Raw genomic sequence first — 17,121 nt, forward strand, 5'->3', positions numbered from 1 at the left:
CACATCTTAGAATATCTGCTACGTAAGTGACTAAATAAACACATCCAGTCTAATATACAGCTACTGCTGAAATACCTTACCCCCTACTATAAAAGCAAGGACAGTGATGCAATAGCCATATGTTTTTTGTAAAACGAAGAGAGCAGAGATGGTTCATTATTGATGAATAAAGAAGACACATGATTAACATTATACCAGGGATCATATAGGTCATCATATAGGCACTACTGCTGGTATGTGAATCATATTTTTTTGACTTTTTTTCATGATATCCTTATCAATGAATAAAGATCTCTTTCTTTTTCCATAACACAAATAGCCCTGTGGCTGTTTCATCATAGTCCTAGCCTGACAAATAGTCTTAGCGCCCATTTCATCATAGTCCTAGCCTGGCAAATAGTCTTAGCGGCCGTTTCATCATAGTCCTAGCCTGGCAAATAGTCTTAGCGGCTGTTTCATCATAGTCCTAGCCTGACAAATAGTCTTAGCGCCCATTTCATCATAGTCCTAGCCTGACAAATAGTCTTAGCGCCCATTTCATCATAGTCCTAGCCTGGCAAATAGTCTTAGCGGCCGTTTCATCATAGTCCTAGCCTGGCAAATAGTCTTAGCGGCTGTTTCACCATAGTCCTAGCCTGGCAAATAGTCTTAGTGCCCGTTTCATCATAGTCCTAGCCTGGCAAATAGTCTTAGCGGCCGTTTCATCGTAGTCCTAGCCTGGCAAATAGTCTTAGCGGCCGTTTCATCATAGTCCTAGCCTGGCAAATAGTCTTAGCGCCCGTTTCATCATAGTCCTAGCCTGGCAAATAGTCTTAGCGGCCGTTTCATCATAGTCCTAGCCTGGCAAATAGTCTTAGTGCCCGTTTCATCATAGTCCTAGCCTGGCAAATAGTCTTAGTGCCCAATTCATCATAGTCCTAGCCTGGCAAATAGTCTTAGTGCCCGTTTCATCATAGTCCTAGCCTGGCAAATAGTCTTAGTGCCCGTTTCATCATAGTCCTAGCCTGGCAAATAGTCTTAGCGGCCGTTTCATCATAGTCCTAGCCTGGCAAATAGTCTTAGCGGCCGTTTCATCATAGTCCTAGCCTGGCAAATAGTCTTAGTGCCCGTTTCATCATAGTCCTAGCCTGGCAAATAGTCTTAGCGGCCGTTTCATCATAGTCCTAGCCTGGCAAATAGTCTTAGTGCCCGTTTCATCATAGTCCTAGCCTGGCAAATAGTCTTAGCGGCCGTTTCATCGTAGTCCTAGCCTGGCAAATAGTCTTAGCGGCCGTTTCATCGTAGTCCTAGCCTGGCAAATAGTCTTAGCGCCCGTTTCATCGTAGTCCTAGCCTGGCAAATAGTCTTAGCGGCCGTTTCATCATAGTCCTAGCCTGGCAAATAGTCTTAGCGGCCGTTTCATCATAGTCCTAGCCTGGCAAATAGTCTTAGTGCCCGTTTCATCATAGTCCTAGCCTGGCAAATAGTCTTAGCGGCCGTTTCATCATAGTCCTAGCCTGGCAAATAGTCTTAGCGGCCGTTTCATCATAGTCCTAGCCTGGCAAATAGTCCTAGTGCCCGTTTCATCATAGTCCTAGCCTGGCAAATAGTCTTAGTGCCCGTTTCATCATAGTCCTAGCCTGGCAAATAGCCCTGTGTCCGTTTTCACCATAATCCTAGCCTGGCAAATAGCCCTGTGTCCGTTTTCATCATAATCCTAGCCTGGCAAATAGCCCTGTGTCCGTTTTCATCATAGTCCTAGCCTGGCAAATTGCCTTGTGGCTGTTTCATCATTGTAGTACCCTGGCAAATAGCCCTGTGTCCGTTTCATCATAGTCCTAGCCTGGCAAATAGCCCTGTGGCTGTTTCATCATTGTAGTACCCTGGCAAATAGCCCTGTGTTAGTTTTCATCATTGTCCTAGCCTGGCTTTATCGTTTAATATTACCTATGTCTCAGAAATCTCTGTGAATCTAGGATTATGGAATTATACACTAATGTTTAGCTGTATGTTTAGTTCGTGACTCCTTCATAAATAGCTTTGCAATCAATGTTGCTGTGAAGGTCTGTTGAGTGTTTTAATCTGTTCAGATGTTGTTGTGAAGGTCTGTTTAGTGTTTTAATCTGTTTAGATGTTGTTGTGTAAGGTCTGTTTAGTGTTTTAATCTGTTCAGATGTTGCTGTGAAGGTCTGTTGATTGTTTTAATCTGTTCAGATGTTGTTGTGAAGGTCTGTTGAGTGTTTTAATCTGTTCAGATGTTGTTGTGAAGGTCTGTTGAGTGTTTTAATCTGTTCAGATGTTGCTGTGAAGGTCTGTTGATTGTTTTAATCTGTTTAGATGTTGCTGTGAAGGTCTGTTGAGTGTTTTAATCTGTTCAGATGTTGCTGTGAAGGTCTGTTGATTGTTTTAATCTGTTTAGATGTTGCTGTGAAGGTCTGTTTAGTGTTTTAATCTGTTTAGATGTTGCTGTGAAGGTCTGTTGAGTGTTTTAATCTGTTCAGATGTTGTTGTGAAGGTCTGTTGAGTGTTTTAATCTGTTTAGATGTTGCTGTGAAGGTCTGTTGATTGTTTTAATCTGTTTAGATGTTGCTGTGAAGGTCTGTTGAGTGTTTTAATCTGTTTAGATGTTGCTGTGAAGGTCTGTTGAGTGTTTTAATCTGTTCAGATGTTGTTGTGTAAGGTCTGTTTAGTGTTTTAATCTGTTCAGATGTTGTTGTGTAAGGTCTGTTTAGTGTTTTAATCTGTTCAGATGTTGTTGTGTAAGGTCTGTTGTCTTTATTGTAATCAATGTCCTATTTCTTCTCAATACAGGAGTGGGCAGAAAACAATGAGACACGAGGCCAAATCGAAGACACTGTGCTGTATGCTTATTACTGTGAGTAGGATACTATTTGTATTCATATAGGCATATTTATCAAGGCACAGTGCCAGCAAATCATTTTCTGTTTGCTAAACCTTTTGTTTATAGTCAAATATTTACCATTGACTTATGTTTGTACCCGTTGTGACTTTAATAGTTTGAACAAATCAACTAATTCCTGATTGGTAGAGAGTGATTTTGTATGGAGTGAGAATCTCCATAGGAATAGATGTTTTTGTCCAGGTCTAGGATTAATCTGTGTCTGGGAAACTAGCCATTAAGCTGTAAGGGACAGAGGGTCCCCACCTTCTCCATAATGAACTAATGAATGGTTGGATTAATCTGTGTCTAGGAAACTAGCCATTAAGCTGTAAGGGACAGAGGGTCCCCACCTTCTCCATAATGATCTAATGAATGGTTGGATTAATCTTTCTGGGAAACTAGCCATTAAGCTGTAAGGGACAGAGGGTCCCCACCTTCTCCATAATGAACTAATGAATGGTTGGATTAATCTGTGTCTGGGAAACTAGCCATTAAGCTGTAAGGGACAGAGGGTCCCCACCTTCTCCATAATGAACTAATGAATGGTTGGATTAATCTGTGTCTGGGAAACTAGCCATTAAGCTGTAAGGGACAGAGGGTCCCCACCTTCTCCATAATGAACTAATGAATGGTTGGATTAATCTGTCTGGGAAACTAGCCATTAAGCTGTAAGGGACAGAGGGTCCCCACCTTCTCCATAATGAACTAATGAATGGTTGGATTAATCTGTGTCTGGGAAACTAGCCATTAAGCTGTAAGGGACAGAGGGTCCCCACCTTCTCCATAATGAACTAATGAATGGTTGGATTAATCTGTGTCTGGGAAACTAGCCATTAAGCTGTAAGGGACAGAGGGTCCCCACCTTCTCCATAATGAACTAATGAATGGTTGGATTAATCTGTGTCCAGGAAACTAGCCATTAAGCTGTAAGGGACAGAGGGTCCCCACCTTCTCCATAATGAACTAATGAATGGTTGGATTAATCTGTGTCTGGGAAACTAGCCATTAAGCTGTAAGGGACAGAGGGTCCCCACCTTCTCCATAATGATCTAATGAATGGTTGGATTAATCTGTGTCTGGGAAACTAGCCATGAAGCTGTAAGGGACAGAGGGTCCCCACCTTCTCCATAATGATCTAATGAATGGTTGGATTAATCTGTCTGGGAAACTAGCCATTAAGCTGTAAGGGACAGAGGGTCCCCACCTTCTCCATAATGATCTAATGAATGGTTGGATTAATCTGTCTGGGAAACTAGCCATTAAGCTGTAAGGGACAGAGGGTCCCCACCTTCTCCATAATGAACTAATGAATGGTTGGATTTATTTGTGTCTCTGGTTGCCTGGTCAATAACACTGACATGAATACAATCTGTATTAATCTCAGTTAGCCTACCTCCATAATGCAGTAATGAAGTCTGTATTAATCTCAGTTAGCCTACCTAGGCAGTAATACAGTCTGTATTAATCTCAGTTAGCCTACCTAGGCAGTAATACAATCTGTATGAATCTGTTAGCCTACCTAGGCAGTAATACAATCTGTATTAATCTGTTAGCCTACCTAGGCAGTAATACAATCTGTATTAATCTCAGTTAGCCTACCTAGGCAGTAATACAATCTGTATTAATCTCAGTTAGCCTACCTAGGCAGTAATACAGTCTGTATTAATCTCATTTATCCTACCTATGCAGTAATAAAATCTGTATTAATCTCAGTTAGCCTACCTAGGCAGTAATACAGTCTGTATTAATTTCAGTTAGCCTACCTAGGCAGTAATACAGTCTGTATTAATCTCAGTTAGCCTACCTAGGCAGTAATACAGTCTGTATTAATCTCAGTTAGCCTACCTAGGCAGTAATAAAATCTGTATTAATCTCAGTTAGCCTACCTAGGCAGTAATACAGTCTGTATTAATCTCAGTTAGCCTACCTAGGCAGTAATACTCTGTTAGCCTATTTGATCATGAGCCGTTAGTTTCCTCAGCCCAGACCCTACCCAATCAGAGAATCTACTTCCATCAGTCGCATAATGTCATCAGAATTTCTCTTTGACAGACAAGGTACAACACTGTGCATGTAAATCCCAGCATGCATTTCAATTCACCTGCCCACCATGCGTTACTTGACTTTGTCCTCTAGACTGAGTCGGAGACGCCACTAATATGATTTTCTGTGTTGCCGTCAAAGATTTGGATGAAAAATGCACTCAAAGGAAGAGTTGAATTTACAGGGTCTGATATAATGCAGAAGTAGTGAGGTCTTAAATGCAGATTTGGATCCTATCAGGAATGTAATTTATTTAATGGCCAAATGGCCTGGATATATTTTGTCTTGTGTATGGTACAGCAGTTCTACTCAGATTTGTCAGTTGTATCTCAAGGTACTTAGCTTACAGTACGTGGAAGCATCATATCTCTCCCTGCATACAGAGTGGAGGGAGGGGGAGGACAGAGTGGGGGGAGGACAGAGTGGAGGGAGGGGGAGGACAGAGTGGAGGGAGGGGGGACATAGTGGAGGGAGGGGGGACATAGTGGAGGGAGGGGGAGGACAGAGTGGAGGGAGGGGGAAGACATAGTGGAGGGAGGGGGGGCAGAGTGGAGGGAGGGGGAGGACAGAGTGGAGGGAGGGGGAGGACAGAGTGGAGGGAGGGAGGACAGAGTGGAGGGAGGTAGGGGGGAAGGAGAGGACAGAGGGGAGGGAGGTAGGAGGGAGGACAGTATAGAGTGAAGGGAAGCCAAGCCTCTCTCACACCAAGCCTCTCTCACAACAAGCCTCTCTCACACCAAGCCTCAAATCAAATCAAATGTTAAAATCAAATTTGATTTGATTTGAGGGAAGCCAAGCCCTCTCTCACACCAAGCCTCTCTCACACCAAGCCTCTCTCACACCAAGCCTCTCTCACACCAAGCCTCGCTAACACCAAGCCTCGCTAACACCATGGGGTCAAACCAGCAAAGATGGAAATAGCAGCAACATCTCTATCCTCCAGAACTGGCCAGCGTAATCATCCACTCTTTAACCCCTAGAGGTGATGTCTGCGCAATCTAATTAGCATAATACCATTCCCATAAAAACAGTCTGTTTAAACTTTAGATATCTGTGTTTTTGCATTGGATGCGTCTCAGTCCACTGCATCTGCCAATGTTGCACTTCTGCATCTTTGGTGAAAGGGGACAGAGCTAGAGTGGTGATATCCCGAAATCGTTCTTCTTACAAAATCGTCTGTAGCTTCCGAACAGTCCAACGTCTGTTAAAACAATTCCATATAGCTTATTCCAACACTGCCCCGGCTTAGACAGGGCTGACACTGTAATGGGTTAAATAAGAACTGTAGAAAGCAAAGTGAACCTCCTTAAAACAATTCCATATAGCTCATTCCAACACTACCCCAGCTTAGAAAGGGCTGACACTGTAATGGGTTAAATAAGAACTGTAGAAAGCAAAGTGAACCTCCTTAAAACACTTCCATATAGCTCATTCCAACACTGCCCCGGCTTAGACAGGGCTGACACTGTAATGGGTTAAATAAGAACTGTAGAAAGCAAAGTGAACCTCCTTAAAACACGTCCATATAGCTCATTCCAACACTGCCCCGGCTTAGACAGGGCTGACACTGTAATGGGTTAAATAAGAACTGTAGAAAGCAAAGTGAACCTCCTTAAAACACTTCCATATAGCTCATTCCAACACTGCCCCGGCTTAGACAGGGCTGACACTGTAATGGGTTAAATAAGAACTGTAGAAAGCAAAGTGAACCTCCTTAAAACAATTCCATATAGCTTATTCCAACACTGCCCCGGCTTAGACAGGGCTGACACTGTAATGGGTTAAATAAGAACTGTAGAAAGCAAAGTGAAGCAGAGAGAACAGAACAGTGGGGTAAAATCCCTGTTGAGCAGGATTATAAATCCTTAAAGAGAGATTGTCTCTCTAGAAACTCACTATGTGATTGTGTATTATCTATATAAAGAGTCCGGCTTTAAAAGGGGGACGTGTCATTCCTCCAATTACAGCGTTGAGTTTGACAGAAGCTGGACAGATCCTCTGGGCTGGCTGGCAGTTGTTTTGTTTTGTCATGGTTGAGAGACTATGATTCCTTTTTTACCCAGAAAGGAGGAGGGAGCAGGGGAGCAGGCTTTAAAGAGCTTGCATACCCTAGCATGTGACATTGTGTGTCAATGTGATGGTGACTAAGGGTGCCTGTCTATGCATAGGTGCCTGTCTATGCAGAAGCGTGTGTGTGTGTGTGTTTTGTGCTGTGGAAATAACCTTCAGCAGTCGATCAAGAAGGTTCAAGGCTGTTGGTTAAAAAACATACAGTACATAAAACATATATAAATAATGTGACTCTTCAAAGCCATTGATGAGGCTTATTCGCATTAGCAGCAACATGCATTGGTTTCTCTTGTTTCTGATAACAAGTGTCTTTCTGTCACAGGTGTTTATGATAACAAGTGTCTTTCTGTCACTGGTGTTTATGATAACAAGTGTCTTTCTGTCACTGGTGTTTCTGATAACAAGTGTCTTTTTGTCACTGGTGTTTCTGATAACAAGTGTCTTTCTGTCACTGGTGTTTATGATAACAAGTGTCTTTTTGTCACTGGTGTTTCTGATAACAAGTGTCTTTCTGTCACTGGTGTTTCTGATAACAAGTGTCTTTTTGTCACTGGTGTTTCTGATAACAAGTGTCTTTCTGTCACTGGTGTTTCTGATAACAAGTGTCTTTTTGTCACTGGTGTTTCTGATAACAAGTGTCTTTCTGTCACTGGTGTTTATGATAACAAGTGTCTTTTTGTCACTGGTGTTTCTGATAACAAGTGTCTTTTTGTCACTGGTGTTTCTGATAACAAGTGTCTTTCTGTCACTGGTGTTTATGATAACAAGTGTATTATTTGGTGTCTAGACTTTTCAGCTCAACTAGTCTGTCCCCTTGTAGTGAGAACAATTGAAATGGCTGTCTTGATAAAATGGATGTTGTCATGGCAGCCAGAAACAGAGGGGGAGGAGTATCAGGAGCAAATAGTTCTCAAAATAAACTGAGGAGTCAACACTTTGTCTTTAAATCGAAAGCAGCTCTTTTTATGAGGAAGAAATCATTTATTTGGTAGCTAGTGAATCAAAGAGCTTGCAATCCTTTCAATGAGTCAAGGTACATCTGACTAGGGACTTAGAGAATGAGATGTTTCGAAATATAACTAGAATCTGATATTGTAGACAGTGTTTTACCATCCTCTATAGGTCTCTACTGTAATATAACTAGAATCAGATATTGTAGACAGTGTTTTACCATCCTCTATAGAAGGTCTCTACTTTAATATAACTAGAATCAGATATTGTAGACAGTGTTTACCATCCTCTATAGGTCTCTACTGTAATATAACTAGAATCAGATATTGTAGACAGTGTTTTACCATCCTCCATAGAAGGTCTCTACTGTAATATAACTAGAATCAGATATTGTAGACAGTGTTTTACCATCCTCTATAGAAGGTCTCTACTGTAATATAACTAGAATCAGATATTGTAGACAGTGTTTTACCATCCTCTATAGAAGGTCTCTACTGTAATATAACTAGAATCAGATACTATAGACAGTGTTTTACCATCCTCTATAGAAGGTCTCTACTGTAATATAACTAGAATCAGATACTGTAGACAGTGTTTTACCATCCTCTATAGAAGGTCTCTACTGTAATATAACTAGAATCAGATACTGTAGACAGTGTTTTACCATCCTCTATAGAAGGTCTCTACTGTAATATAACTAGAATCAGATATTGTAGACAGTGTTTTACCATCCTCTATAGAAGGTCTCTACTGTAATATAACTAGAATCAGATATTGTAGACAGTGTTTTACCATCCTCTATAGAAGGTCTCTACTGTAATATAACTAGAATCAGATATTGTAGACAGTGTTTTACCATCCTCTATAGAAGGTCTCTACTGTAATATAACTAGAATCAGATATTGTAGACAGTGTTTTACCATCCTCTATAGAAGGTCTCTACTGTAATATAACTAGAATCAGATATTGTAGACAGTGTTTTACCATCCTCTATAGAAGGTCTCTACTGTAATATAACTAGAATCAGATATTGTAGACAGTGTTTTACCATCCTCTATAGAAGGTCTCTACTGTAATATAACTAGAATCAGATATTGTAGACAGTGTTTTACCATCCTCTATAGAAGGTCTCTACTGTAATATAACTAGAATCAGATATTGTAGACAGTGTTTTACCATCCTCTATAGAAGGTCTCTACTGTAATATAACTAGAATCAGATATTGTAGACAGTGTTTTACCATCCTCTATAGAAGGTCTCTACTGTAATACCATCCTCTATAGAAGTCTCTACTGTATAACTAGAATCAGATATTGTAGACAGTGTTTTACCATCCTCTATAGAAGGTCTCTACTGTAATATAACTAGAATCAGATATTGTAGACAGTGTTTTACCATCCTCTATAGAAGGTCTCTACTGTAATATAACTAGAATCAGATATTGTAGACAGTGTTTTACCATCCTCTATAGAAGGTCTCTACTGTAATATAACTAGAATCAGATATTGTAGACAGTGTTTTACCATCCTCTATAGAAGGTCTCTACTGTAATATAACTAGAATCAGATACTGTAGACAGTGTTTACCATCCTCTATAGAAGGTCTCTACTGTAATATAACTAGAATCAGATACTGTAGACAGTGTTTTACCATCCTCTATAGAAGGTCTCTACTGTAATATAACTAGAATCAGATATTGTAGACAGTGTTTTACCATCCTCTATAGAAGGTCTCTACTGTAATATAACTAGAATCAGATATTGAATCAGATAGACAGTGTTTTACCATCCTCTATAGAAGGTCTCTGTAATCTCTACTGTAATATAACTAGAATCAGATATTGTAGACAGTGTTTTACCATCCTCTATAGAAGGTCTCTACTGTAATATAACTGGAATCAGATATTGTAGACAGTGTTTTTACCATCCTCTATAGAAGGTCTCTACTGTAATATAACTAGAATCAGATATTGTAGACAGTGTTTACCATCCTCTATAGAAGGTCTCTACTGTAATATAACTAGAATCAGATACTGTAGACAGTGTTTTACCATCCTCTATAGAAGGTCTCTACTGTAATATAACTAGAATCAGATATTGTAGACAGTGTTTTACCATCCTCTATAGAAGGTCTCTACTGTAATATAACTAGAATCAGATATTGTAGACAGTGTTTTACCATCCTCTATAGAAGGTCTCTACTGTAATATAACTAGAATCAGATATTGTAGACAGTGTTTTACCATCCTCTATAGAAGGTCTCTACTGTAATATAACTAGAATCAGATATTGTAGACAGTGTTTACCATCCTCTAGAAGGTCTCTACTGTCTCTACTGTTTTAATATAACTAGAAGATATTGTAGTCTCTACTGTAATATAACTAGAATCAGATATTGTAGACAGTGTTTTAACTACCATCCTCTATAGAAGGTCTCTACTGTAATATAACTAGAATCAGATATTGTAGACAGTGTTTTACCATCCTCTATAGAAGGTCTCTACTGTAATATAACTAGAATCAGATATTGTAGACAGTGTTTTACCATCCTCTATAGAAGGTCTCTACTGTAATATAACTAGAATCAGATATTGTAGACAGTGTTTTACCATCCTCTATAGAAGGTCTCTACTGTAATATAACTAGAATCAGATATTGTAGACAGTGTTTTATCCATCCTCTATAGAAGGTCTCTACTGTAATATAACTAGAATCAGATATTGTAGACAGTGTTTTACCATCCTCTATAGAAGGTCTCTACTGTAATATAACTAGAATCAGATATTGTAGACAGTGTTTTACCATCCTCTATAGAAGGTCTCTACTGTAATATAACTAGAATCAGATATTGTAGACAGTATTGTAGACAGTACCATCCTCTATAGAAGGTCTCTACTGTAATATAACTAGAATCAGATACCATGTAGACAGTGTTTTACCATCCTCTATAGAAGGTCTCTACTGTAATATAACTAGAATCAGATATTGTAGACAGTGTTTTACCATCCTCTATAGAAGGTCTCTACTGTAATATAACTAGAATCAGATATTGTAGACAGTGTTTTACCATCCTCTATAGAAGGTCTCTACTGTAATATAACTAGAATCAGATATTGTAGACAGTGTTTTACCATCCTCTATAGAAGGTCTCTACTGTAATATAACTAGAATCAGATATTGTAGACAGTGTTTTACCATCCTCTATAGAAGGTCTCTACTGTAATATAACTAGAATCAGATATTGTAGACAGTGTTTACCATCCTCTATAGAATCAGGTCTCTTTTACTCCTCTATAGTAATATAACTAGAATCAGATATTGTAGACAGTGTTTTACCATCCTCTATAGAAGGTCTCTACTGTAATATAACTAGAATCAGATATTGTAGACAGTGTTTTACCATCCTCTATAGAAGGTCTCTACTGTAATATAACTAGAATCAGATATTGTAGACAGTGTTTTACCATCCTCTATAGAAGGTCTCTACTGTAATATAACTAGAATCAGATATACTGTAGACAGTGTTTTACCATCCTCTATAGAAGGTCTCTACTGTAATATAACTAGAATCAGATATTGTAGACAGTGTTTTACCATCCTCTATAGAAGGTCTCTACTGTAATATAACTAGAATCAGATATTGTAGACAGTGTTTTACCATCCTCTATAGAAGGTCTCTACTGTAATATAACTAGAATCAGATATTGTAGACAGTGTTTTACCATCCTCTATAGAAGGTCTCTACTGTAATATAACTAGAATCAGATATTGTAGACAGTGTTTTACCATCCTCTATAGAATCAGGTCTGTAGACTGTAATATAACTAGAATCAGATATTGTAGACAGTGTTTTACCATCCTCTATAGAAGGTCTCTACTGTAATATAACTAGAATCAGATATTGTAGACAGTGTTTTACCATCCTCTATAGAAGGTCTCTACTGTAATATAACTAGAATCAGATATTGTAGACAGTGTTTTTTTACCATCCTCTATAGAAGGTCTCTACTGTAATATAACTAGAATCAGATATTGTAGACAGTGTTTTACCATCCTCTATAGGTCTCTACTGTAATATAACTAGAATCAGATATTGTAGACAGTGTTTTACCATCCTCTATAGAAGGTCTCTACTGTAATATAACTAGAATCAGATATTGTAGACAGTGTTTTCCTCTACCATCCAGATCTATAGAAGGTCTCTACTGTAATATAACTAGAATCAGATATTGTAGACAGTGTTTACCATCCTCTATAGAAGGTCTCTACTGTAATATAACTAGAATCAGATATTGTAGACAGTGTTTTACCATCCTCTATAGAAGGTCTCTACTGTAATATAACTAGAATCAGATATTGTAGACAGTGTTTTACCATCCTCTATAGAAGGTCTCTACTGTAATATAACTAGAATCAGATATTGTAGACAGTGTTTTACCATAGAAGGTCTCTACTGTAATATAACTAGAATCAGATATTGTAGACAGTGTTTTACCATCCTCTATAGAAGGTCTCTACTGTAATATAACTAGAATCAGATATTGTAGACAGTGTTTTACCATCCTCTATAGAAGGTCTCTACTGTAATATAACTAGAATCAGATATCCTCTATAGTCTCTAGAATCAGTGTTTTTACCATCCTCTATAGAAGGTCTCTACTGTAATATAACTAGAATCAGATATTGTAGACAGTGTTTTACCATCCTCTATAGAAGGTCTCTACTGTAATATAACTAGAATCAGATATTGTAGACAGTGTTTTACCATCCTCTATAGAAGGTCTCTACTGTAATATAACTAGAATCAGATATTGTAGACAGTGTTTTACCATCTCTATAGAAGGTCTCTACTGTAATATAACTAGAATCAGATATTGTAGACAGTGTTTTACCATCCTCTATAGAAGGTCTCTACTGTAATATAACTAGAATCAGATATTGTAGACAGTGTTTTACCATCCTCTATAGAAGGTCTCTAGAATCAGATATTGTAGACAGTGTTTTACCATCCTCTATAGAAGGTCTCTAGGGTCTCTATATAACTAGAATCAGATACTGTAATATAACTAGAATCAGATATTGTAGACAGTGTTTTACCATCCTCTATAGAAGGTCTCTACTGTAATATAACTAGAATCAGATATTGTAGACAGTGTTTTACCATCCTCTATAGAAGGTCTCTACTGTAATATAACTAGAATCAGATATTGTAGACAGTGTTTTACCATCCTCTATAGAAGGTCTCTACTGTAATATAACTAGAATCAGATATTGTAGACAGTGTTTTCCTCTACCATCCAGATCTATAGAAGGTCTCTACTGTAATATAACTAGAATCAGATATTGTAGACAGTGTTTTACCATCCTCTATAGAAGGTCTCTACTGTAATATAACTAGAATCAGATATTGTAGACAGTGTTTACCATCCTCTATAGAAGGTCTCTACTGTAATATAACTAGAATCAGATATTGTAGACAGTGTTTTACCATCCTCTATAGAAGGTCTCTACTGTAATATAACTAGAATCAGATATTGTAGACAGTGTTTTACCATCCTCTATGTTTACCATCCTCTATAGAAGGTCTCTACTGTAATATAACTAGAATCAGATATTGTAGACAGTGTTTTACCATCCTCTATAGAAGGTCTCTACTGTAATATAACTAGAATCAGATATTGTAGACAGTGTTTTACCATCCTCTATAGAAGGTCTCTACTGTAATATAACTAGAATCAGATATTGTAGACAGTGTTTTACCATCCTCTATAGAAGGTCTCTACTGTAATATAACTAGAATCAGATATTGTAGACAGTGTTTACCATCCTCTATAGAAGGTCTCTACTGTAATATAACTAGAATCAGATATTGTAGACAGTGTTTTACCATCCTCTATAGAAGGTCTCTACTGTAATATAACTAGAATCAGATATTGTAGACATCCTCTATAGTGTTTAACTAGAATCCATCCATCCTCTATAGAAGGTCTCTACTGTAATATAACTAGAATCAGATATTGTAGACAGTGTTTTACCATCCTCTATAGAAGGTCTCTACTGTAATATAACTAGAATCAGATATTGTAGACAGTGTTTTACCATCCTCTATAGAAGGTCTCTACTGTAATATAACTAGAATCAGATATTGTAGACAGTGTTTTACCATCCTCTATAGAAGGTCTCTACTGTAATATAACTAGAATCAGATATTGTAGACAGTGTTTTACCATCCTCTATAGAAGGTCTCTACTGTAATATAACTAGAATCAGATATTGTAGACAGTGTTTTACCATCCTCTATAGAAGGTCTCTACTGTAATATAACTAGAATCAGATATTGTAGACAGTGTTTACCATCCTCTATAGAAGGTCTCTACTGTAATATAACTAGAATCAGATATTGTAGACAGTGTTTTACCATCCTCTATAGAAGGTCTCTACTGTAATATAACTAGAATCAGATATTGTAGACAGTGTTTTACCATCCTCTATAGAAGGTCTCTACTGTAATATAACTAGAATCAGATATTGTAGACAGTGTTTTACCATCCTCTATAGAAGGTCTCTCAGATACTCCTCTATAGAAGTAATATAACTAGAATCAGATATTGTAGACAGTGTTTTACCATCCTCTATAGAAGGTCTCTACTGTAATATAACTAGAATCAGATATTGTAGACAGTGTTTTACCATCCTCTATAGAAGGTCTCTACTGTAATATAACTAGAATCAGATATTGTAGACAGTGTTTACCATCCATCTCTATAGAAGGTCTCTACTGTAATATAACTAGAATCAGATATTGTAGACAGTGTTTTACCATCCTCTATAGAAGGTCTCTACTGTAATATAACTAGAATCAGATATTGTAGACAGTGTTTTACCATCCTCTATAGAAGGTCTCTACTGTAATATAACTAGAATCAGATATTGTAGACAGTGTTTTACCATCCTCTATAGAAGGTCTCTACTAACTAGTAATATAACTAGAATCAGATAGATATGTAGACAGTGTTTTACCATCCTCTATAGAAGGTCTCTACTGTAATATAACTAGAATCAGATATTGTAGACAGTGTTTTACCATCCTCTATAGAAGGTCTCTACTGTAATATAACTAGAATCAGATATTGTAGACAGTGTTTTACCATCCTCTATAGAAGGTCTCTACTGTAATATAACTAGAATCAGATATTGTAGACAGTGTTTTACCATCCTCTATAGAAGGTCTCTACTGTAATATAACTAGAATCAGATATTGTAGACAGTGTTTTACCATCCTCTATAGAAGGTCTCTACTGTAATATAACTAGAATCAGATATTGTAGACAGTGTTTTACCATCCTCTATAGAAGGTCTCTACTGTAATATAACTAGAATCAGATATTGTAGACAGTGTTTTACCATCCTCTATAGAAGGTCTCTACTGTAATATAACTAGAATCAGATATTGTAGACAGTGTTTTACCATCCTCTATAGAAGGTCTCTACTGTAATATAACTAGAATCAGATCCATCCTCTATAGAAGGTCTCTACTGTAATATAACTAGAATCAGATATTGTAGACAGTGTTTTACCATCCTCTATAGAAGGTCTCTACTGTAATATAACTAGAATCAGATATTGTAGACAGTGTTTTACCATCCTCTATAGAAGGTCTCTACTGTAATATAACTAGAATCAGATACTGTAGACAGTGTTTTACCATCCTCTATAGAAGGTCTCTACTGTAATATAACTAGAATCAGATATTGTAGACAGTGTTTTACCATCCTCTATAGAAGGTCTCTACTGTAATATAACTAGAATCAGATATTGTAGACAGTGTTTTACCATCCTCTATAGAAGGTCTCTACTGTAATATAACTAGAATCAGATATTGTAGACAGTGTTTTACCATCCTCTATAGAAGGTCTCTACTGTAATATAACTAGAATCAGATATTGTAGACAGTGTTTTACCATCCTCTATAGAAGGTCTCTACTGTAATATAACTAGAATCAGATATTGTAGACAGTGTTTTACCATCCTCTATAGAAGGTCTCTACTGTAATATAACTAGAATCAGATATTGTAGACAGTGTTTTACCATCCTCTATAGAAGGTCTCTACTGTAATATAACTAGAATCAGATATTGTAGACAGTGTTTTACCATCCTCTATAGAAGGTCTCTACTGTAATATAACTAGAATCAGATACTGTAGACAGTGTTTTACCATCCTCTATAGAAGGTCTCTACTGTAATATAACTAGAATCAGATATTGTAGACAGTGTTTTACCATCCTCTATAGAAGGTCTCTACTGTAATATAACTAGAATCAGATATTGTAGACAGTGTTTTACCATCCTCTATAGAAGGTCTCTACTGTAATATAACTAGAATCAGATATTGTAGACAGTGTTTTACCATCCTCTATAGAAGGTCTCTACTGTAATATAACTAGAATCAGATATTGTAGACAGTGTTTACCATCCTCTATAGAAGGTCTCTACTGTAATATAACTAGAATCAGATATTGTAGACAGTGTTTACCATCCTCTATAGAAGGTCTCTACTGTAATATAACTAGAATCAGATATTGTAGACAGTGTTTTACCATCCTCTATAGAAGGTCTCTACTGTAATATAACTAGAATCAGATATTGTAGACAGTGTTTTACCATCCTCTATAGAAGGTCTCTACTGTAATATAACTAGAATCAGATATTGTAGACAGTGTTTTACCATCCTCTATAGAAGGTCTCTACTGTAATATAACTAGAATCAGATATTGTAGACAGTGTTTTACCATCCTCTATAGAAGGTCTCTACTGTAATATAACTAGAATCAGATATTGTAGACAGTGTTTTACCATCCTCTATAGGTCTCTACTGTAATATAACTAGAATCAGATATTGTAGACAGTGTTTTACCATCCTCTATAGAAGGTCTCTACTGTAATATAACTAGAATCAGATATTGTAGACAGTGTTTTACCATCCTCTATAGAAGGTCTCTACTGTAATATAACTAGAATCAGATACTGTAGACAGTGTTTTACCATCCTCTATAGAAGGTCTCTACTGTAATATAACTAGAATCAGATATTGTAGACAGTGTTTTACCATCCTCTATAGAAGGTCTCTACTGTAATATAACTAGAATCAGATATTGTAGACAGTGTTTACCATCC

General features: G+C 37.4%; 1 protein-coding gene across 1 annotated transcript in view; it reads left to right on the plus strand.

Annotated features, from left to right (window-relative positions):
• lmbrd1 (LMBR1 domain containing 1) overlaps window positions 1-17,121 on the plus strand; it is a 212,430-nt gene that overhangs the window by 13,534 nt on the left and 181,775 nt on the right. Inside the window, exon 3 of the mRNA XM_065023036.1 lies at window positions 2,791-2,854. Coding sequence (XP_064879108.1) covers window positions 2,791-2,854 — 64 coding nt within the window. The remainder of the gene's footprint in view (window positions 1-2,790; window positions 2,855-17,121) is intronic.

The sequence above is a fragment of the Oncorhynchus nerka genome, linkage group LG10 (assembly GCF_034236695.1).
Source record: "Oncorhynchus nerka isolate Pitt River linkage group LG10, Oner_Uvic_2.0, whole genome shotgun sequence".
NCBI lineage: Eukaryota > Metazoa > Chordata > Actinopteri > Salmoniformes > Salmonidae > Oncorhynchus > Oncorhynchus nerka.